This window comes from Ictidomys tridecemlineatus, chromosome 4 (assembly GCF_052094955.1).
Source record: "Ictidomys tridecemlineatus isolate mIctTri1 chromosome 4, mIctTri1.hap1, whole genome shotgun sequence".
NCBI classification, from domain to species: Eukaryota; Metazoa; Chordata; class Mammalia; order Rodentia; family Sciuridae; genus Ictidomys; species Ictidomys tridecemlineatus.
In genome coordinates, this window is record NC_135480.1 from 135,144,599 (window position 1) to 135,169,889 (window position 25,291).

Here is a 25,291-nt window from a genome sequence, read left to right on the forward strand (position 1 = left end):
CCTCTAAAAACTGGAACAAGACAGGGATGCCCTCTTTCACCACTTCTATTTAAGTTTTTGAAACACTGGCCAGAGCAATTAGACAGATGAAAGAAATTAAAGGGCTATACATAGGAAAAGAATAACTCAAATTGTAACTATTTGCTGATGATATGATTCTATACCTGGAAGACCCCAAAAGTTCCACCAGAAAACTCCTAGAACTAGTAAATAAATTCAGCAAACTAGCAGGATATAAAATTAATACCCATAAATCAGGCATTTCTGTATATCAGTGACAAATCCTCAGAAAGGGAAATGAGGAAAATTACCCCATTCTCAATAGCCTCAAAAAAAAAAAAAAAAAAAAAAAAACTTGGGAATCATCAGAGGTGAAAGATCTATTCAATGAAAATTGCAGAACCCTAAAGAAAGAAATCAAAGTACACCTTAGAAAATGGAAAGATCTACTTTGCTCTTGGATAGGCAGAATTAATATTATCAAAATGACCATACTTCCAAAAGCACTATACAGATTTAATGTAATGCTGATCAAAATTCCAATGACATTCCTCATAGAAAAAGAAAAAGCAATCATGAAATTCATCTGGAAAAATAAGAGACCCAGAATAGCTAAAGCAGTCCTTAGCAGGAAGAGTGAAGCAGGTGGCATCACTCTATCCTTAAAATATACTACAGAGCAATAGTAACAAAAACAGCATGGTATTGGCACCAAAACAGACCGGAGAACCAATGGTACAGAATAGAGGACACAGAGACTGACCCACAAAACTACAATTATCTTATATTAGACAAAGGTGCCAAGAACATGCAATGGAGAAAAGACAGCCTCTTCAACAAATGGTGCTGGGAAAACTGGAAATCCATATGCAACAAAATGAGATTAAACCCCTACTCTCACTCAAATCTCAACTCAAAATGGATCAAGGACTTAGAAATACAATATTAGACCCTACATCTAATAGTAGAAAAAATAGGTCCTAATCTCCATCATGTGGGATTAGGCACCAACTTCCTTAATAAGACTCTTGTGGCACAAAAATTAAAATCAAGAATCAATAAATGGGATGGACTCAAATTAGAAAGCTGCTTTTCAGCAAAAGAAACAATTTGTGAGGTGAATAGAGAGCCTACATCTTGGGAGCAAATCTTCACCCCTCAGACATCAGATAGAGCACTAATCACTAGGGTACATAAAGAACTCAAAAAGCTAAACACCAAAAAAAAAAAAAAAAAAAAAACCAAACAAAAAAACCCTCAAATAACCCAATCAATAAATGGGCCAAGGAACTGAAGAGACATTCTCAGAAGATGATGTATAATCAATCAACAAATACATGAAAAATGTTCATCATCACTAGCAATTAGAGAAATGCAAATCAAAATACTCTAAGATTTCATCTCACTCCAGTCAGAATGGCAGCTATAATGAAGACAAACAATAATAAGTGTTGGCAAGGATATGGGGGAAAAGGTACACTCATATAATGCTGGTGGGACTGCAAATTGGTGCAGCCAATATGGAAAGCAGTATGGAAATTTCTTGGAAAATTGGCAAGGGAACCACCATTTGATCCAGCTGTCCCTCTCCTTGGTCTATACTCAAAGGACTTAAAAACAGCATATTACAGGGACACAGCCACATCAATGTTCATAGCTTCACAATTCACAATAGGTAAACTGTGGAACCAACCTAGATGCCCTGCAATAGATGAATGGATTAAAAAAGTGGCATGTATACACAATGGAATATTACTCAGCAATAAAAGAGAATAAAATCATGGCATTTGCAGGTAAATGGATGGAGTTAGAGAAGATAATGCTAAGTGAAGTTAGCTAATCCCAAAAAACCAAATGCTGAATGTTTTATTTGATATAAGGAGGTTGATTCATAGTGGGATAGGGAATGGGAGCATGGGAGGAACAGACGAACTCTAGATAGGGCAGAGGGGTTGGAGGGGAAGGGTGGGGGCATGGGGTTATTAATAATGATGGAACGTGATGATCATTGCTATCCAATGTCCATGTATGAAGACACGAATTGTATACTATGTATACAACCAGAGATATAAAAAATTGTGCTCTATATATGTAATAAGAATTGTAATGCATTTTGCTGTCATATAAAATTTAAAAAATTTACATAAAAAGAAGACACAAATAGCCAAAAAACTCATGAAAAAAGGTTCAATATCACTAATCAACAGGGAAACACTAGTAAAAACAATAATGAAATATCATTTCATTTTCAATATTGTTATTATCAAAAATACTGAACGTGACAAATGCTGGTGAAGATGTAGAGAAAAGGGAAATTGTACACTATTGGTGGGAATGTAATTTGGTACAGTCATTATGTAAAACAGCACGAAGTTTCCTCAATAAATTAAATATAGGTCTACCATATGATCCAGCAATACCCCTTTTGGGTTTATATCTAAAGGAATTGAAATCAGGATCTTAAAGGAACAATGAAAATGTACATTTGTAGTTGGAATACCCTCCAGCTATTAAAGAAAATGAAATCCTGTTATTTGCAGCAACATGTGCGAAACTGTATAGAGTACTAAAGTGTAATAAGACAGACACAAAAAGTTAAGTACTGTATGATTTCATTCATAAGGGGAAACTAAAAAATGTTGATCTAATAGAAATTAAGAATAGAATGGTGAATAGTAGAGGTGGGAAGGGATGGGGAAATGTTGATCCGTGGGTACTAATTTACAGTTAGGAATGAAGCCTGGTATTTTACTGCTCAGTTGGGTGACCACAAATGGCAATAATGTTGTAGATTCTAAAAGTCTGGAAAGAAGGATTGTGAGCATAAAAAATGATAAATGTTTGAGGACAGAAATATGTTTAACCTGATGTAAACATTGTACAATGTACATATATGGAAAGTTACCATGGTAACTCAATAATATTTACAATTTTTGTTTTTATGTATCAGTTAAGATATAAATTAAAAAGCAAACAGAACTTCCTCAGAGAAGAAAACAACAACAACAACAAAATAAACATTTGGCAGAGATGGTTGTGCCTCTTTACATTAAGAACCACCTAGTGGGAATAGCCCTAACATACCTGGAGAACTGAGAACTGAGTTCAGTAGCTTTCTATGAATGTTTCTGGAAGAGCAGAATTAAATTCTATGGGATAGAGTCACATGAGAACAGAGATTATAAGAATTTATCACAGAAAAATTGAAATAGGTGGTGATATTTTTCAGCCACATGAAAGATAGTAGCCTAAAAGTCATGCTGTTATCATGCTCCATTTTGTCTCCTTGTTCCAAGTGACACATATATTAAGCGTCCAGCTGCTTTACTCATATTTCTTTGTAATTCCCATTTTCTACTGTTCATGTGCCAATGTTGTCTTATATACAATATCTAGTAAAATTGAATAGCACATGCTACCTGGTTTGTGCTTCCTGGGGTGGGGTTTGAGATATCCCTCATTTGGGATCAGATGTGCCATTTACCAGCAATAGTCATGCCCAGCCAGGAGGTCAGGTATATGTACTGAATCCAGGCAGGAGGCCCCGTGATTAATAAAGGAGTCAGGTGCTCTTACTGTAAATTTCCTAACACATTAGGTATAATTTGGTGTCAACAATAGTATCTAACTACAATCAATGAGGTTCACATTATTGGTTCATAGTCTTCATTTTCTTGACAGTGCACGTTGTTATAAGTGCCATAATCCCTGAAGTATATATAGTGCTTGTCAGTTCACAACATTCCCATCTCTAGGAAACTAAGCTTGACTGACTTCCTTCAAGGTTCTACCATCAAGAAGGAACAGAAACAGTATTCAAACTCAAATTTTCTGACTATAGATTTGGCTCTCTTTGCCCTGTGCCATGTTATAGTAGTGGCTTTCTTTGTTTTTGTTTTGTGGTTAAATCACATATGGTTGATTTTTCTACTGTTGTATATGGGGCTCTACTTTCTCTGCTGGAACTGAGATTTTAACACTAGAATGAAATAATTTCTTCTGCTTTTGACATTTTAAAATATAGTATAGTTAGGATTTAAAAGACCATTTTGATTTGAGAAGCAAACAGGAGTGTTAAATTGAGTGGAAAATGTTTTGGGGAAATACTAATTACATTCTAAAAACTGTCAAAATACAAAAACAAAAATCCCAAACAAAATTTATCCTGTTTTTTTAAACTTACATGGTTTTAATGTGAAAAGTACCTAGCTAGTTTAAGTAAAAGATTCATTATACTTACCCTTGCATCCTCTGGGGTCTTGAAGTTAATTATTTTTCCAAACTCTTTGGCATGGAATACAGACTTCACCCGTTCCTATAAGCAGAATATGTAACTTTATTAAAAAGAAAATCCAGTTGTAAAAATACAAGAAAGAAATGCCAGACAGATTTATTAGCCTATGTTTAAAGTATCCATTTTACACAAATATGCACCTTTAAAAAGCCAAGAATGGGTAACAAAGAAGAATCAAAGCAAACAGAAAAAAGGCTACATTCTCACATATCACTAAACCCAAGTTAAAAGGCTTATGGTGAGATTTCAATTGCTAAGGACATAAAAGGATGAGAAGGATGTCTATTATTTTTTCTTTTCAAATAATTCCTCATTTCTTAATATAAGGCTGTGCAACCTTGATTGAGCCCAGTTCAAAAATAATACACACATATATATGCACACATACATATACACACAAGTTATATAGGTATGTGCATGTGTGTGTGTGTATGTGTGTACCTGTGACATTTTAAACCAGTCATGAAATAGGAATGCAGTTTAGAGTCAAAGAAATAAGGTTGGATCCTAGATTATTACTGTTCACAACTCTTTTGGTATTGTTTGCTATTTGTTGGGGGAAACTGTTTAATAGCAGATATTAACCATTTGAGGGATAAATAAGAAAGAAAAGTGGTACTACTAAGGACCACGATGGGTATTGTTATAAAAGAAGATGGTAGGTTTTACTAGTTTAGCAATACTTTTAAGTAATTAAAAAATCCACACAAATATAGAACTTAGAAGAAATCAGTTTCTTCTATCTAAAACAGAATAGCAGTTTGCTGACACAGGTCTCAAAAAGGTGAAAAAGGAAGAAAATAGGAAATATAGGGAATTGTTATCTTTGGAAAGGAAAATAAGAGGAAAAAAGGAAATAAGGGGAACTTTTATCTTTGGAAAGGGAAAAAGACAAGAAACAAAACCAGGAAAGCCATGGTTTAGAGCAGAGGGTAATAGCCACCATCCATTATTTCATATTTAGTTGGGGTTCTATTCCTGCTTATGAAATAAGAAACTAGGAATGCTGTTGTCAATATAATAGCACAGAAAATAGAACTTTTTCCCTTGGCCTCCCCGTATCCCCTTCAATTAAAGCCCAACTATCAGTTTTAGGAAAACCACACCAAGACCACAAGAACACTTATAAAAGAGGAAGAAACATTACAAAAGTAAAGGTAACTGTTACAATGTATATTTTCAGCTCCAAGTTTTTTGAAAAAAATGTATTCAATATACCTTTGCTTCAATACGCAATCTTCTCCCATGAACAATGAAAGGCTCTTTGGTAAATTCATCAAAACTATACTGCCACTCACATGTAAGTTGTCCAAATGCTCCCTTTGTTACAAACAATACACCACTGAGGGAGGAGAAAAGAGGGGGCAAAGGGAAGAAAGCAAAGAATCCACTTTAAAAACAGAGGCACTTATATCTAGTAACAGGATACACATTCTCTTCAAGTGCACATAAACCATTTCTCCAGATAAACTATATTCTAGGTCATAAAAATTTTTTTTAATGAATTTAAAAGAACAAAAACCATAAAAGTATATTTTCAGATCATAATGGAACTAAATTAGAAAAATATCAGGAAGAGCTCAAGAATATTTCCAATGCCCATAAATTAAGATATTTCTAAAATAACCCGTGGAATTTCAAAGGAAATTAGAAAATTAGAAAATATTTTGAACAGAATGAAAATATAATACAATTTTTTTTGGGATGCAACTAAAGTGATGCTTACTAGGAAATTTAAAGTATAACAAGAAAAACTAATGTATTTATAAAGACAAATACATGAGAAATAAAAAATGTTAGAAATAGAAACCAATTACCAGCCAATAGTTTGGAGAACTTTCATATAATTAGCATTTTAGAATAAATATTTCATTGTATTATTCTAAGACTCCTGTTATACATTTCCCAGCATATATCAGAAAGAGACTTTTCTAACTACGTTAAACAAAATTGACATGCTGAGAGGCATTGGGTTTTTCACAGGCAAAATCAAGCCCTATTATCAATTTTAGAAGGAAATTTCAAATAGTCATCATCTTGGGTTTCATTTTTTTGTAAGAGGGATTGAACCCAGGGGAACTTAACAACTGAGCCACATCCCCAGTCCTTTTTATTTTGAGATAGGGTCTTACTAAGTAGCTTAGGGATTTGCTAAGTTGCTGAGGCTGGCTTTGAACTTATGATCTTCCTGCCTCAGCCTCCCCAGATGTTGGGATTACAGGCATGTGCCATCACATGCTTTTCATTTTAATCAATTTTTGTTTTCCTATTTTGGGAGAAGAAATTAAGAAATGAAAATGCATTGTTTAAAATAATTCTATTTAATCCTTTCTTCAAAAATCTTTCTTCTGCAATTTCTCTTTCTGGTTGAAATATCAATTTTAGGTGTAACCAGAGTTTTCTTTTAAATAAGTATACTTTCAATTTAAGGGACCAAGTTAAAGAAATAGCTAGCTTCTGGTGGAAATGCAGAAGGAGAAAGCTAATCTGGCTTTATGTCTCTCACCTCAGTCTTCTGCCTCTCATCCTCTCTTTCACCATTCCTAAATTATAGTGGATTATAGTGGCTGTTGGCACAAACTTAGTAGTGTTTGAGTACATGGACAGCTGTGTCTACAGGCTGTATCACTGAGTATTTTTCAAAGAACCCTTCCACTGTCTATAGTTCTATCTGAAGATGTCACTGTTGCCAGGAGTATCTACATATAATGCTATCAACTTCCATTAGTGTATAAAATTGTGTGACTGGGTCTCTATATTATAATGAATAGATACAATCAGAGTACTATTGACTTTTATGGTAACCTGAAATTGTGTACTTCTTCAGAGGAAGGAGAGATGATCTCTGAGAGAATAGCTTTATAAAATTTCTGCATACAATAAACTGATTGAAGCAAATCCTCTAGAATCTAATTTAAAGTTATGTGTGGCTATTTACCTGTATATATGCACAAATCTAAACAGGAATTTATGTAATGTCTTAGGAACCAGTCTTTTAGAGAAAGAAGACAAGAGTTAGCAGGACTACATGGAACAAAAGATGTATAACAAGTGACTGTTAGTTAACCCATTATCTAATTACAATGGAGAAAGAAAGCAAGTTACCTTCTAGTTATCATAAACATATCTGTTTTATTGATCATGACATGGGTAAAATATTTGTATTTTGCAAATCTTCCATTTTCCATTACCTAAAAAAAAGTGAGAGTGAGAAAATTGATAATATTCCATAATATATTATGTTCCTCTAAAAATCATTTCTCAATGGGGGAAAATCATTAATATACAAAAAATACACATATCAGAAAATTCAAACATTCAAAAAATTATTGCTGCTTCCTTTTTAAAAGTATTTGCTACACTGCTTTAAGATTTCTTGAATGCAGCAATGCCAATCTTTAAATTGTAGATTTTAAAAAATATTGTTATGTTTAAATTCAATCTAATGAGGTATTAAACTGTTGTCATTTTATCTCAGAAAATATATTAATATTAGATTACATTTGTATAGAACATATATAAAACTCATAAATGCATGCATCACATAAATAACTATTAGCCCCCACTTTGTCTCTTCCCTGGAAATTTCACCTGCTCTATAAAGATACTTTTCTTTGCCAATCTCAGAACTCATTAAAAATGAGGAGCAGAGTTTCTAGACAAATAGGAGCCCTGAGGCCTATTTAGACTATGTAACAATCTTTAAATTTATTTTTAAGACTACTGAAAGATTGCCTATGTACAATATTGTGTGTTAACCATTATTTGCTCCAGAAAATATGAACATAACCATAAAAATAATTTTAAAATTTGTTTTCAATGTAATTGGCTCTGATAATAATTACTTCCTCTATTTAAAACATATAGCAGGCTAGACTGTTTCGAAAGGTAAGTAATGTAATTGTGATCATGATCCCTCAAAAAAGGCATGTTAAGAATTTAGGCAAAATGTTAAAAGTCTTCAAGAAATTCAAAAAGAAGATACAAGACTTTTAAAAAATTGTGTTTCTTAAAGTTGTATCTTTAAAAAAAAACTACAAATATTTAGCTTAGAAGCTATGATTTCATAATTGTCTTGATATAAAAGGTGGATAGAATGGCTTCATTTTTAATGGAGACAGAAATAAAAAACTGAAACAGCATGATGAGGCATGGTTTTTTATGTAATGTCTTAGGAACCAGTCTTTTAGAGCAAGAGGACCAAGTGGAATAAGTTTCTAACTTAGAAGATCACAAAAAATTGAGAAAAAGAATCTACAAATAGGTAAGGCAATTAAACACAAATATATCAGAAATTAAAAGGGACAGAGGCACAGATTTAGAAGAAATTAATAAGTATTATTAACTTATAAATTATGCAAATAAATGTGAAAAATCAGGTGAAATGGGTCATATTTCAAGAAGATATAAATAAAGAGAAAGAAGCCTCAATTAGAGAGGCAGGGAAGAACTTATTTGCAGATGACAATTTATCTAGGAAGCAAAATACATAAAACCCAGTAGTCAATTTGGAAATAGAAAGAAAAAATTATTCTTGTAAGATAAAAAAGATACTTATATGTATGATTTTATAAACAATGTGCAGAAGTTATGTAATAGAAGGTATAATACTTTCCTAAGGGGGGTATATCAATTTTTAAAAATGAAAATCCATGCCTTATTCATAAACATAAAAATTCATTATAATAAAGATATTATTTACCCCCTTTCTCATTTATACATAACACATATATTCTCTTTTAAAGTGGTCCCAAGATGGTAATTTTAGGAGGATGGGGTGGAGGTAGAGGAGGGAAGATAAGTGACTGGACAAAATCATAATAAAATTTATGTAGAAAGAAAAATATAATATCAATTAAATTATAAAAAAGGAGAGTGAGAACAATACCCTAACATCATTAATATAACTTGTACAGCTGCAGTAATGAAACAGCTTGGTGCTGGTGAAAGTTTATACTAACATAACCAATGAAAAAAATACAAATTACAGAAACTGACCAATATGCATATAGGATTTATAAAAATCTTTTTATATGAATATAGTAATTTGTGACAGCAACCACCTTTCAAATTAGTGGGTAAGAGCATGCATTATCTAATAAATAGTTTTAGACAACTTGATGGCTAAAACTGGATCTATTTTTCTATATACTAAATCCTGCATGGGTCAATCAGGCAAGTATACAGAGGTCTGTAAAAATACTATGAAAGTAACATTTTAATAATCTCCCATCAGGAAAAGCCCAAATAAAACTAAGATCATGAAATTTAATAAAAAAATTGTAAGAACATATAAACACTACTGAATGGCAAAACAATAAGCAAATAAGCAAAGAAATAAAAGAACAGGAAAATTCGGGAAAATGTTTGTTAATACAGAGAGGTATTTCATAATCTAGAGAAGTCTACTGATTTAAATAAACCTATGAGAGAAAAATGGTAAAACAAGAGTAAATTATCTAAAGGATATGAATAGGTAGTTCAGGAAAAAAACAAAAAACAAACAAACAAAAAAACACAACAAACTGACCAATAAGGAGACTTAACTCAAAAACAAGAAAATACAAATCAATTACAAGTCAGCAATTCCACTGATAGGATTTATCTTAACCAACAAGTGCCAAAATATACATATAAGATCTTTATAGCAATGTTGTGTTACAAGCAAAAAATCTAAATGTTCATTAATGAGGGACTGAACAAATAAATTATGGGGCAGCCATACAATGGGAAATGTCATAATAAAGTCATAATAAAAAGACAGATTTCTGTGTACAGATACAGAAAAAGAAGATATATTAAGTGAAAATAAATTATATTACTGAACTGATTGTATGGAGGAAATCCATAGGGAAATGCATAAACATTAGAAATTTCTGAAAGAGTACACACTGATCTGTTAACAGTATTTATCTCTGGGCTTGTTAAAGGCAATGGTGAGGAGAGAAGTGAAGTTTTTATTAATAATAAATATAAAATACTTTTATTATGATTGTTTGTATTGAAATTAAACTACAAAATATTTGTTCTCTTTTGTTCTACATGGTCACATTTTAAAATCAAGACTATAAATGTTGCTTTCCTCAAAGACACCACTCCTGACAGAAGACTCTCTATCCCCTTAAAAGATTATAATCTTCAAATAACCCCAAAGCCATTGTTTCACTTCAAGCACCTAGCTTCTGTTTTAATATTATGTTAAGTTTGGGCACTGCAGTTGACCCTACCTTTCATCACTTTTAATTTTCAAATCAAATCTAAGTTGTGTCTATCAGCAATTAAACCAATTTCAATAGTTACAATAGCATCTGGCATTTTTTAAAAAAACCTAAAAAAATAATTCATGCAATGCTTTCTGGAGTTCATCCAAAATCTTAAATACAACACTTAAAAAATTAACAGATGTTATGATCATAGTAATGTGCTTTGAAACATAATAAACTGGACCTTTTGTTATTAGAGTTGATATATTTGAATAAACATCAAATATAACTCATTGCACAGCAAAATGTTGCTGAAGTCTCTATTACTTGTGTGAAAATACAGCAATAATGGCATTATAAGCAGAATCCAAGAATCTGAAACTAAATCCATAGACGCATGGGAGAGATTGTGATAGCTTATCAGCCAAATCCATCTTCTGTCACGTGGCAAGGAGTATACAAATGTCACACTTTTGGTCACAAATTTTCTGCCTAATTATTTGACTTTATAAACACATTATATATGAAAGATCTATACTTTTCAAAACATCATTATATATTTTTGAACCCTCCCACCCTGAGAATTTTAGACCTTAAAAGAGTGGTATTGTTCATCCAAAACAATCTTTTCCTTTACATCAAGAAAATGAGGATCCGGTGTTTAATCAATCCATGTAAATCTTCACAATGATCTTATGTGATTATTAATAATAAATATATAATCCTACAATTAAGTGACTTGGGTCAGTTGCAAAACTGAGCTCAGAACATCGGCTTCTTCACTTCTAATTCCAGTGCTTTTCACTATACCATGATGTTTCCTCTTAAGGTGTCAGACACACTTCCCTCAAGGCACCTCAAGAATATCTTTGAAAATCCTAGAAGATGGTAGTTGTTGAATTTTTAAACTAGATCAACAGTATCCAATAAGTTTAGTGTTAATATCCTATATTACTCTATCCCAAACAGATGCTAGGTATGAAATGTTTCTATTAAAATAATTTGTGATACCATTTAAAAACAAATGAAGAATTAGCAAAATCAGGGTTAGAAATCACTATAAAGCCTTTGCATAAATATCAAGATTTGGCTGAAATATGAAGGGATTAACAATAGCCAATACATTAGACATGTCAGTCTTCTTTATATGCTTTCGTGTTCAAAGAAAAATATTTTTTGCCTTATTCATTAAAAGAATGTGTGATTTACCTATCATAAACTGGGAAACTTTCAAAAAGAAAGAAACAAAATAATACAACAGAAGCTGCATTCATTACATATATTTGTCAAAATGTAGAGGTAAGAATTAAAATGATTATTGGTAAAAGAATCTCCCTGGCATTTTGAAAAGTATATATGGCACTTTATATAAATGAAGTGATACTTTAAATGTAAATAAATCCAATCAAATTAATCACACATTTAGATACACAAAGAGATTAGGAGCTTGATGATACTAGTGTCAGAGTTACTTTACTAATATCCACATTTTCTGTCAGATAAATCCCAATACATTAGAAAAAGAACATATTAAAAAAGATAGTATCACACATAACATTTCTAATACTTTCCAATCATCAAAATGTTATAAAATAGCAAAATTCTGAAAAAGCAAAGAAAAATATAAACATAGAAAAGTTTAAATCCCAAGCAATATAAAGTGTTAATCATTCATTGAAAATATATTCTTAAAAACTAAGTGAAAATAAGAATACATAGTTTAGCAAAAACTATAAAATATGATCAATATCTGAAATTTTTGTAAGGGTCTCATAGTTTAAAAAAATTTAAGACAACACCATGGGAGATTATAGGAAAATGAAATTCATCTAGATGAAAGATGAATTAACAATGAATGCTATCAAGTGATAAAATCTATTAGATAATAAAGAAAAACTTTGATAGATTATTTAATTTTAATATTCAAGAGATGTTGAAAGAGGAAAGGTTTATAAATAGATTCTACTAAAAATGTGAACCATTTGTATAAACAACAAAATCCAAGGAATTACTTGAAAAATGGCAAGTGCTATTATTTTCAATTATTTAAGAATTGACCAAGTTGTTCAAAATAATCTATTTTTATGAAAAAAACTCAATAATTTCTGAAGAGTAATGTGCTCAAAGTTTAGGGATAAAAGATGTCTTAATATTTCAGTTCAAATTTGAGATTTCAGTGCCATGGCAAATAAAAGGGGGTATTCATTCAAGCTTCATAATTAAATATAGTTGAAATCAATTATTTTAAAACTCAATGATTTCATATATAACAGAATAAATGTAAACAAGAATGAAGAAGTGATATTTAGTCTACCCTGTAAAGCAAGTTGATTAAACAAAAAATCAAATCTGACTATGTCATCATTTCTGGAGAGGGATTATCCCTCCTATCTTCCTCTCCTCTCATATTAATGAGCTACCTTGATTGTCAGCCAAAGCATAGCTATAGGTTATATTGACAGCTTAGACCAGAAAGCTGAATATAACCCTTTGACATAAAATCAAAGGAAAGATATCATTATATATTATATATTGTTTTCAACTGGTATAATCAAAACAGCCTGGAGAAATGACAGAATTATGCTTGCAGAGTAACTGTGCATCAACAACATCAGATTTTCAATTAACCTACCCAATACATTCTAGAAGAACCAGAGTGGGTGCATCAGTAATAAGTTCATAGTTACAACAATCTCACTCAGTTCCAGCAGAACCTCCAAGTGATCAACATTTATTGATCCATGACATTACATATACCTGAAAATAACATTTCTTTTAAAATATTGTATAATTAATTAGGTGCAGTCCAAATCACTAAGAACTTACGGTTTACCAATTAATGTGCAGAAATTATCATGGTATTATAACTATTCTACTAACCTTGAAAGGAAACAAAAAGGATGAAATTTAATGATGCTTTTATCTTGACAAAGAGGAGACAAATGAGGAATATAGAATTTATATAATGGAGTTCAAAAACTAGCATAAACTGGTATTCATCTGGAACAATAAAAATACAATATAGTTCTTATTAGGCATAATATTAATAATTACATATATTATCTCATTTGTTTAAATCCTAACAACAATACCAAGATAGGTAGTACAATATTTCCATTTTACAATTTGGAACTGAAATCAGACAGGCATAAGAAAAGACTAAAAATCTAGTAAAAGAAAAAAACTAGAATTTGAGGCTAACTTAGTGTAAGAATTCAGACCCTGAGCCATAGGATATTGCTGTATCTTAAATATTTTTTTATAAAAAAAGCACAGAAAAACTATAGTCAGCCTTCTATATTTGTGGCTGCAGCATCAGTAGTTTCAAATAACTATGGAACAAAAATTCTTTAAAAAAATTATATCTGTATTGAATGTATACAGACTTTTATTTTTGGTCACTATTCCCTCAGAATACAGCATGACAACTGTTTACATAGCACTTACATTGTAGGTAATCCATAGATACGTAAAGTGTTCAGAGGATATACTTAGGTTATATGTAACACTATGCTATTTTATAAGGGATTTAAGCATCAGATTTGGGTGTCCTTGGAGGTCTTGCAATCAATCTCCTACAGATTCCAAGAGACAAGTGTGTATATATTCTAGGAGATAGAGTAGAATTTCATTTTAACTGTTCGGTGGAATATGATTCAGATATCCCACAGCTCTTGCAATGTTTCAACTTTGATGTAATGTCAGGATCCTCTTGGAGATGAGTCATATCTTATGTGTTTTTTGATTCTAACAATTTCTTACAGCTTGCATCTATCACCTACACAACCAACAGGAATAAAATTGTGAAGATTTTCACATTACAGAGTTGGCCTCTAATGGGTAATGTTTTATTCCCAATTATCCTAACAATAAAAATAATCACTAGACTTAAGCTTGTGAAGGATGAGTAGAAATCTTGATTACTCAACTCCAAGCTGGAAGCCTAATATCTTGAAAAATGTATGATACATAACTAACAAGAATTCAATAAAGACTTCTAGAGTTAAGGAATGCATGGATGGCATTAATTTTTTATATGTATTCATATAAACTATTCTCCCATATCAAGCCAGCAAACATCCACTCATATATATGTAATTATACATTTTATTCCTTTGCCAATTCTAAAATTCAAAGTAGCCTGGCAATGTATTCCAGCAAGGATAACTTCCACAAAACAGCTAGCCTCCCATATTTGTATTCTAACACTGCATCTTCAAGAGATCTCTAACATACACAACCACCTCTGACTTGAAGTACCACAAAAATAACTAAATGCATTTTTCTCTGTAACATTTCCCCATTTTTCTCTACAATATTTCCATAGGATTCTTTACAGGTAAATTTTCACTGAAAAATTGCCATTAAGACAGTTTATCAGAATTATCATCAGAAGTGCCTAAGATATCAATATTATTTAAATTTATAAGACAAACAAAAACCAAAAAACATGGTGCTTCCTTTCATAGGTGACATTAAATTTTTTTTAGATAAATGAGAGAAGCCCATGAAAATGAATACTTAATTCAGCAAACGAACATTATCCTTTCACAGGACATTTAGCCAGTAACAACAAAAATCCTAACTCATTCAAAGTCTAGAATTCTAACAACTACTTTTAGCATGCACTTGTACACACATATACACACACATTTACGGATGAGTTTTATTAAACTCAGCTTATGCTGAGAATTTCTGAGTTTATCCAAAGAAACTCGGGGAGAAATTACTAGGCAGACCTCCAACAAGCCAATAGAGAAGTCATGAGTTAAGCAAGCCTGGGGTGAGAATTTAGTACCTATACCTTAATAAGACTGGAAGACCTTCTAAACTAATATTATGAGTTTTAGCTCTATTTACTCCCTTGGTAAAAAGAGGGTACGACCCAAATGCATCTTATCTGAGTTCAATTTAAAAGAATATTTTAAAACGTTAAAATGTACTCAAATTCAATTATAACAATATTTTTCTTTCCTTCATATGTTTAGCAATTTAACAAATGCAATGAGAACAAACTTTTAAAAAGTTTTAGAAATTAAATTGGTCTCATTCAAGTTACAGAATTAAAGAGACATTCATTTAAAACTTCTGACAGAGTAAACCTAAACCTTCCCTAGGTAGAACCATTACCTCCAGAGAAGATATAATTAATTTCAGTCTTATTCAAAAATTATTTTTACATAACACTGGAAGTTTGGAGTGGGGTTCCATTGGTCCAAAATAAACATTGTGGGACATACCCCTATCAAATGTTTAAAACTCTGGGCCTTACAAAATGATATGACAAGTACTCCTCCAAGAGATTTTTGGTAATCTAATAAATAAATTCTGAGAATTCCATCAAAGGATAGGTGATTTCTTTTCCCATGGGATTTGCTTTATCTGAGGTACTAAGACCTCTAATTAGCCTGGGTAACAAAATTTGGCTCTCTTCAATTTTCTTGTTCCATTCAGAAGTATCCTTCTGGAGAGGAAGAGTTACAAAATGAAGAGTAAGATCCATTAAGCCTTGTCTCCTAGTTCTTGTCCACTTACTCAAAATTTCAGATGAAGCCAGAGGAAGAGTGTTCAGCACTACTATGGTGTTCTGACTGCTATTTTAAGCCCTTTTTTCCCCGATTAGTTGTAATTCTCATCCTGAAGTAAAAGTAAAGACTACGACGGCTGAAGGTGGTTATCTTCCAAATGTTATTAAGGCAGTGTTTGAAGCTAATTACAAACATCTGTAATTTCTGAAAGAAAAGAAATACACAACAAACAAAAACAGCCTCCCTTCTAAAACTTACATAATGGCCATTATAATATTTTTGTAAAGGATTCAAAGACAACACAGATAAAAATCAAAAAGTACCTGAAATGGTAAAGAATATACCTCCATGGTACAACTTGGTTTTCAATATTCATAAACAATGGATATGGGAATATATATATATATATATACATATATATATGTATATATATATTCACACATACACATACACACACATTCACACACATTTTAAGGAAAAATTTATTTTTTAAGAGGAAGAAATATTTTTAAAAAAGGAAATGCAAAACAGTAAAATGTTCAATGAAAAAGAAAAAAGCTTCTACATCAGATACACAAGTAAAGAAAAGATTCTGGCCATTCATGTGCTTCAGCAATGAAAACTAAGCTTCTCTACATTAAGGATAATACTGAGTGGGATTTTTTTCTCAATCTTTAAAAGGTAATAAGTTGATTTCTAACATCATGTTAAATGAAATAAGCCAGTCTTAGAAAGTCAGAGGTCACATGTTTTCTCTCATATATGGAAGAGAAAAGGGGGAAAAATGGGATCTCACAAAACAAAAGGGAGACCAGTAAAGTAGAGGAAGAGGATATTGGAGGAAGATGTGGGGGGAAGGAAAAGGGAAGTAGTTAGGAATAAAACTGACCAAATTATATTTTATGCAGGTATAAATATATCACAATGAATCCCACTATTATGTGTAATTATAATTCATCAATTAAAATGTTAAAAAATAAAAACAAAGTGGTGATTCATATATTTGGATCAGAACTGAGTGAATAAATTCATAAGAATATTTCATAAATGGTAGAGACAAAGGCTTTTGAAAATTTTCAACAGTTTCTTATACTTCTCTTTAATGAGCATACTTTTAGAAATTTATATAAGTCCATATTTAACTGAATATATTAAAAAATCCTTGCAGGATTTAAGGTACTTAACAGGTTGTTGAGAAATGATAATTGATTTAATTGAAAAACATAATAAGCTCAAGACAAAATTACAGAATATGAATACTTAGCTAAATCTGACTATTCTGTTTTAAAAACACAAATATCTATAATATTTTGAATGTTTACAAATTTGAGGATCTCTAAAATCCTGAGAAATGATATAATGCCACTTAGTAGAAATCTTTTACTGTTTCACTGCTTAAAAAATGTAAATACAATGAACAAAGTTACATTAGAAGCCAGTTTTACAGAATTATTAAATGTGTTTTTGAACTAATGTTTGGAGATACATTGTTGCTATATTCACTGGTTGGTATGGAATAAGTGCTGTAATAGATTCATCCTATTGAAAGATAATAATGAACACAAAAATGTTCTATCTATGCAAATCATTAATTATTCTAATTCTCAAATACAGACCTATTTGAAACCATGTTTTATTCTTTGATTCAGTCTTTTCTATACTACTTTATACTCAGGCATTCATCTGTTGAAATTAAAGATTAATATTTAATTTTAATTGATCTTCATTTACCCCAAAGGAGCTAGATAATGAATTAAACTGATATTTTTTTATTTATCCATCATAATCATTTGATCTAAATTAACAATACACTTAATATCATTTTACTTAACCTCATGGGACCTGTAATATTTTGAGGTCATTATAAATTCATTTGAAAGGAAATTTAATAGTTTATAATTTAAATTTGTTCTTTTCTATAAAAGAAAAAAAGCTAAAGCTTGAAGATGGTCCTCTTTCCATCACCAAAGCAAAGTTTAATGCAAAATTTCATTATTGGATTTAAATGAGAGAGAGCAATAGCTATTATATCAGTCGTTTTCTTCTGTATATATGACCTTGAGATATAAATACATTAACATGTTTTTCATATGAATATTAATATCTTAGTCACAGATCTACAATGACTCCAGCTGTACATTTTAATAACCAACACAAAATCCCATAAATAAGTAGTCTGAACAATTTCAAAAGCTAAAATTTATAAAATTCTGATTAAATTGAAATTTATTTTGACTTGTTTTATAAGGAATATTTCAAGTGAGCAATATTATTCTGAGCTTACATCTGATTTATCTATATCCAACGTGAGTGCTAACTGGATATAGATAAATCAGATGTAAGCTCAGAATAATATTTAAATTCATTTATACTCTTAACACCTTGGTTATTCATCCATGATCATGGGTGTGCACTATTTCAGGATTTTCACAGCTTTTTTCCTGCCATTTTTCAAATGTTATTCCAGAGTCAGGGAGATAGTGAAAATGAATCCCTCATGGTAATCACTTTCTTAAGGAAGAATTTTCTTCCTGTTTACTACACATAAGCAATGATTATGTAGAAATTAGAGTATTCATAAAGTTAAAGGATATGAAAGGTATAGTATTATATAATCAATGTTCAAAAATAGCTTTTTCACTAGACTTTTATTGTAGATTCCATTTTAAAGTTCCAATTAATTATACAGCCACTAATAAACAAAAGAACTATTCACCTGATTAGAATCTCAAAGGGGAGCCTAATTTCTATATATATGATGAGGAACAAGATATTTGTGTCCAGTAATATATCTCCATCAATAAAACACAGGTACAGAGCAATTTTTAGTATTCATTTTTTCTCCAATAAAAGCATTTGTTTTTACAATACTGGAAATCCAGTTATAATCTTTTGTCTAACAAGCTTGAAAAGATTATTTCATTGTGCCAGAAAAACAAAAAGAGAAAAGGGCACAGGGACGAGAGGAGGGAGGGAAAGGGAGAGAAGGGAAATTGCATGGAAATGGAAGGAGACCCTCATCGTTATACAAAATTATATGCATATAAGAGGAAGTGAGGGGAAAGGGGGAAAAAAAACAAGGGAGAGAAATGAATTACAGTAGATGGGGTAGAGAGAGAAGATGGGAGGGGAGGGGGGATAGTAGAGGATAGGAAAGGCAACAGGATACAACAGACACTAGTATGGCAGTATGTAAAAACGTAGTTGTGTAACCGATGTGATTCTGCAATCTGTATACGGGGAAAAAATGGGAGTTCATAACCCACTTGAATCAAATGTATGAAATATGATATGTCAAGAGCTATGTAATGTTTTAAACAACTAATAATAAAAAACTTTAATATTAATATATTTTACTACTTTTTTTGGAGGGGGTACTAGGGATTGAACCCAGGAATGTTTAACCACTGAGCCACATCCCCAGCCCTTTTTATATTTTGTATTTGAGACAGGGTCTCACTAAGTTGCTCAGGGCCTTGCTAAATTCCTGAGTCTGGCCTTGAATTTGTAATCCTTCTGCCTCAGCCTCATGAGCAGTATGATTACAGGTGGATACCACCATACCCACTCATATTTTGCTTGTAAGGGCTAAAAATTTAAGAATGATAAAAGAAGACCACATCAGTGAAATGTGCTAGTTACTATAACACTGTTTAAAATCTTACTGCCAGAGAGATTTTAAATAAATGTAATTCTACTTCCAATTTCTTTTCATTAAAATGACAAGTTGTTACTGAAATAAACAGAACTTTTTCCAGATATATTAATAATAAATAAGACTATTAAGGTCATCTTTATGAAATGATATCAAAAAACTTAAGTATCACAGACCAACCACAGGAAACTCAGTAAAAATGTCTTGAAAAACAATAGTTTTATAAAGCTGAAATGTAAGAAACCAATGAAGGCATTTCTAGGCTTTTCTTTCCTACAATATATATAATAATAGCTTATGGTCTATCTGTTTCTAGTAGAGAAAGTTTTTGTGATTTTGGCCAAGGGTGAGAGAGTAGTGACAAATAGAAATTCAGTTTTTGATGCCAGTACTATTTTAATGGTCATTATTTTTATTTACTTACTCCAAAAAGATAAGAGTACTACTGATATCAACAATAAATTCTTTGATATATGTATATGCCTTAGTCTTAGTAGGGATACCCTTGACTTTATTTTAATTTAAACGAATGCTAGACAGGTAGAAATGTCAGAAGAGCCAATTATTTTTTACTGCTTCTGTTTTACTTTTGAAAAGCACAGTATTTTAAAATCTAGAGTAGTCATTTTCAAAGAATGTAAAGAATGCAGGTTCATAGAAATAAAAGTTTGTTTGATAAACTTAAGAATTAAAAAAAACTCAGAAATGATGTGTTGAAACAAACCATAAGTTAAACAGTTAAGGGAATTAGCTTGTATGATCTAATATAAGCTTAATTTAAACAATGTGCTTTAGCATATAGAAATCTTCCTCTGTTGATCCAAAAGCACAGCAGTCATGGGGATTAAAACTTATAATACTAATCATTATTCACCTTTTAGTAGTCCCCCCCATTAGTACATCTAATTATTAGTACATCTGATAAACTAGGGAACTAGAACAATAGAATTAAATTTATCTAAGTTGAAATTTCGAAAATACCTTTAGAAAACAAAACATAAAAAGAATTTGTTTTTAAATCTTTCAGAAACACATGCAAAATTCCCCTATATTACCCAGAAAAATATATATGTTTATTATAAATATCTTACTAATAATTCTGAATTTATAAAATTTTATAATATATAGTAAATAGATATATAAATTAATAAGCAAGTATAATGACTTTAAAAACCAACTTTGTTCATTATTTCACAAAAATTCACAATAAAACAATAGAAAGTGAACCAAATAAAATAATATTTTTTCATTCTTAGATTATAAATTATTCACTAACATTCCATGGCAAATCAGATATATTTAAACCTATTGCTTTGGAATAGAACAACAAATTCACACAGCTTCAAAAGTAAAGTATGTTTATTATTATTAAAAGAAATTTGACAAAAAGTACCTTTAAAATGATAAATAAATCTAAAAACATTGAATGACCATTACTATTTTCTCTTTTTTTACACAATGCTATTTACATTACAGCCCAGAAAATTTACATAGAACAATAAAAAGAAGGCATTGTGCTAACAAATGTTAAGTGGATAATTAAAATTAGTGAACATTAAAAGCTATATTTAAGTCTAACTTTAAATCTTAAGGACAAACTTTTTAATACAAAAGCAATGAAGTGTATAAAAGCAAATCTACAATATGGAGTGCGCCCTACTTTGGATGTAAAATACATTTTTTTTCTGTGCTTAAGATAATCCAATTATATATTGCTTTATCTTGATATTCAGAAAAACATTGGAAAAGAAATAAAAGTGTTTTAACTCCCTAAAAGTGGACACATAGACGTTATGATAGCAGTCATACAAAACACACTAATGAAACATTCCAAGTTAAAAGATAAAGAACATGTGAATGTTAACAATTTAGATCTGACTAATCATCATTATCCTTCTCCTCCTCATCATCACTACTGCTACTGAGAGTCAAAATCCATCCCCTGTAGAACTGAATTTTCTGAAAGCATGGTAAAGGAAAAAAGAAGCACAGAGGTTAGTTAATTATGGCAAATTTCTTGGAAAACATGTAAAAAATATGAAATGCTAAAGGAGTTAAAATAATCTAAAGCAGATTTTTATGGCTGCGACTCAGGTTGCAATCATGGATATAACATTCCATAACTTAACAGGCCTAAGATAAAACTGTGTTGACTTTTATACCCTCCATGTATAAAATGGTTTTATGATATCAATAAGGTAGTCTATGAATATATTAAAATTATTCTACATCTCTGGTAGATGTAGGAATTGACTACTAGGAAGCACTATAATAATATGTAGCTTTCTAGATAGAAAATTACTCAATAAAAGTATTTTATATTTAATTATTAAATATGGGCAAAAATAAATTAGTGAACAAAGAGCACCTTTTTAAGAAAAAGAGAAACATTTTAAAGTATCAAATTTTTTCAAAGGCACTGTCATTAAATCATTTAGATGAAACCTAAACAGATGAGGTTTTAAATCTAGTTTATATCATCCAATTATTTTTCACAGCACTAGTATTCATATATTTTAACTCACTCACTAATAATATAGTAGTTTCCATTTAAAAAAAAATTACTACTATTGCTAGAACAACCACCTACTTCTTAACACCTGTAAGAGAATAATACTAATTGTAAACATATTAAGGTAGCTGGAGAATTCTTATAGGTATTTTCAGCTTATACTGTATTCAACTCTCTTGCTAAACAGTAAGTTATGAGTTTTTAGTCCCTGAAATAGCTCTTGTAGTAATAAATGCTAAGACTGGAGTATTAAAAATAATATGCATCTCTGGAAGTACTTAGAAAATCATGCCTTTAAATCCCAGAGTTTAGAACTTCATAAAACAATTAGTAAAGGCATGGAAATAAGTTACTTGTCACTTAAATCGTCATCCATGAGAAATTTTTGATAACTCATAGTTTTCTTATATATTATAATCTGTTCCATTATAATAATGAGAATTGTATATTTCTAAATTCTCACTACTCATTCTTATTTCCTAGGAAATTTTTAAAAATAGTTTGTTAGAAGTATTTTTAGTTTTTTAAAAGGTGATGTGAAAACTACTCAACTTTTAATCTAGTAAAATCCTAATAACATTTTATTTGTGCTCTGACAAGATAAGTCAGGAATTGAGTAGAAATGTTAAACAGTGTTAGCCAATGTCATTTTTGCAACTATCTATCTTCAAAGAATGAAACAATGTCAATGTAGAGATTTCACAATAAGTCCTTAGAGCACAAGCTTTCAACAGACTGCAAATATTGTGACACTTTAAGGAACAATTTAAAATCACAGCATAATATCACTTCACTAAATAGTGTACATTAACTCTGTGGTTACATTTTAATATACTAGGCAGCAGGCTCAGAGAAAAATGGATATGTACATTTTGTGCAATATTATATACTCTACATGAAGCAGGTAAAATATTAAAGTTTTAAATCTTTACCCTGGTTATTTTAAATATGACAATATTTAAAATATCAAAGATATAAAGAAGTGCCATATATTCATTATTACTGTAAGTATTTTTGAATCTGTATAATGTAATAACTACTGGTATGTTTTCAAGCAAATGATTTAATTTAGTATTCCACATCTAAACCACAGAAACAACTTTAGATTGGTATAGCTTAGTATGATCACCATGTTACTTACACCAAAATCCAGATATTAATGTCTGACTTATCAAGTAAGAAGTTGTCTGAACACATAAAATATTCTACCTTCCAAATATCTAGTGTTTCAGAAGCTAACCTCCCTTACTAAAAGATACTGGCTAGCATGTGAACTACATATCAAATCTTCCAAGGTTTTACACAGACTACACTAGGAACAACAACATCAACAAAAACTAAAAACAACAACCACCAAAACAAAACAAAACAAAACAAAAAAAACACCAAGGAAGAAGATCATGGCCATTTGAACATCTTCAAAAGTAAATCACAAGAACCCATGAATAATCTACAGTGGCAGTGTTCCTGAGTTTTGTTTTTATTTATTTTCAATTAGAGATAAGGATTACTTATATCTGATATAAAAGCTAGTAGTGGTTTAATTAACTGAAGGAAGTATCCTAAATAGAAGTGTTCTAACTGGCTAAATATGTACCACATGCTAAGAGGATAAATAAGGCACATTGGCTTTGAATAAATGTAGCAAATCCAGTGCAGAGCTAAGAATATATAAAAAGATTAGATTCACTAAAATTCTATTAAAAAGTTACCAATACAAAAGCTTTTCTTTATGTTCAAAATACTGAAACAGCTGTATGTAGTTTGTAATTTTAAGACTAAAATCTACTGTTGGCTTTCACTTGCAAAGTCATGCATTAATTGTTTTCATATCAAACTTTTTGATGCCTGTAAAAAAGAAAAAAAAATCTTATAGTAAATAAATGTATTTTAAAGCCTAAGTAAATATAAAAAACTTAAAAAAGGAATTAATCAAAATTGATCAAAGTCCAGATAATCTAATAGATATTTATAGCATCATACAGGTACTTAAAAAAAATCTAGCTTTACTAATTTAATTTTAATTTATAAGACATTTCTTCACTTACCTGTAACATTTGATTTCCAGTACCATCCCTCAACCTGTAAGGTCTGATAACTCCATCTTCATTAAAAAACCGAGGAGGTCGTAGACTCTCCACTTCATAAGATTCTGTAGCTCTAGAGGAAAGAAATACAAATAAAAAAGTTATTTAAAAAAAAACCTTGTAAAACACTATAAAATGTAAAAAATACCACATCACTTTCCCATTTTTAAATCTGCTTATATGATATAATGTAAATTCTCTAGAAAAAATATAAAACTATAAAAAAAGTTTGTTAATAGGTTTTCTTGAGATAAAAATCAGAGCATTTGTTTCCCTTTAATACCTTTGGTTTCCTCCAGTACAATTCTAATTATAAGTGTGGATTTCAAGCACTCTTTTTTTTCTTCTTGGTACTAAGGATGGAACCCAAGTGTACTCAACCACTGAGGAGCCACATCCCTAGCCCCCAGCGCACCCCCACCCCCCCCCCTTTTTATTTTGAGAAAGAGCCTTGCTAAGTTGCTGAGGCTGGCTTTAAAAGTGCAATTCTCCTGTCTCAGGCTCCAAGACAAGGAAATTCATTTCTACTTTCAGTGTGATAATAGTTCTTTTTAAAATTTTTGTTTATTTTGAACATCTTGAATGCACAATGAATTTTAAACAAGAATTTCTTTTCTACTCATTGTTGTGATCATATGGCCTATCTCCATTAAACTTATGGTGTTAACAATCACATGACATGATTTTCTAAAGTTTGAATACTTGCCTATTTGGGCTTAATGTACATGGGCTTAATGTTTGTTATCTTAAACAATGATACACACTGATAAATTGGCCAATTAAAAGCAGAATAGATAAAACAAAAACCAAACAAAAATGATCCAACTAAATAAACATTGTCCAAAGAGATTCACTTTAAAATCAAAGCTATAAAGGTAGAAGTAGAAAGATGTAACAAAGAATGTCATGTGAATAGTACCTAAAAGAGAGAACAAAGTGGCTATATTAAAACCAGAAGAAAAAAACCAGCATTAAATAAAAAAATTCTCATAATATGCACTTAACAGAAGAG

At 30.7% G+C, this 25,291-nt stretch overlaps 1 protein-coding gene across 3 annotated transcripts in view; it reads right to left on the reverse strand.

The window, feature by feature from the left end:
- The window catches only part of Vps13a (vacuolar protein sorting 13 homolog A), a 256,331-nt gene that overhangs the window by 21,040 nt on the left and 210,000 nt on the right, over positions 1 to 25,291 (reverse strand). Inside the window, exons 68-71 of one of the 3 annotated variants that reach the window (XM_005324116.5) lie at positions 24,241 to 24,352; positions 7,400 to 7,485; positions 5,513 to 5,636; positions 4,241 to 4,315 (exon numbers count right to left, since the gene is read on the reverse strand). In XM_005324116.5, the coding sequence (XP_005324173.2) occupies positions 4,241 to 4,315; positions 5,513 to 5,636; positions 7,400 to 7,485; positions 24,241 to 24,352 (397 nt within the window). Of the gene's footprint in view, positions 1 to 4,240; positions 4,316 to 5,512; positions 5,637 to 7,399; positions 7,486 to 21,021; positions 21,640 to 23,654; positions 24,041 to 24,240; positions 24,353 to 25,291 lie in introns of those variants that run through there. The other 2 variants (XM_021725635.3, XM_005324117.5) reach the window with 2 other exon arrangements.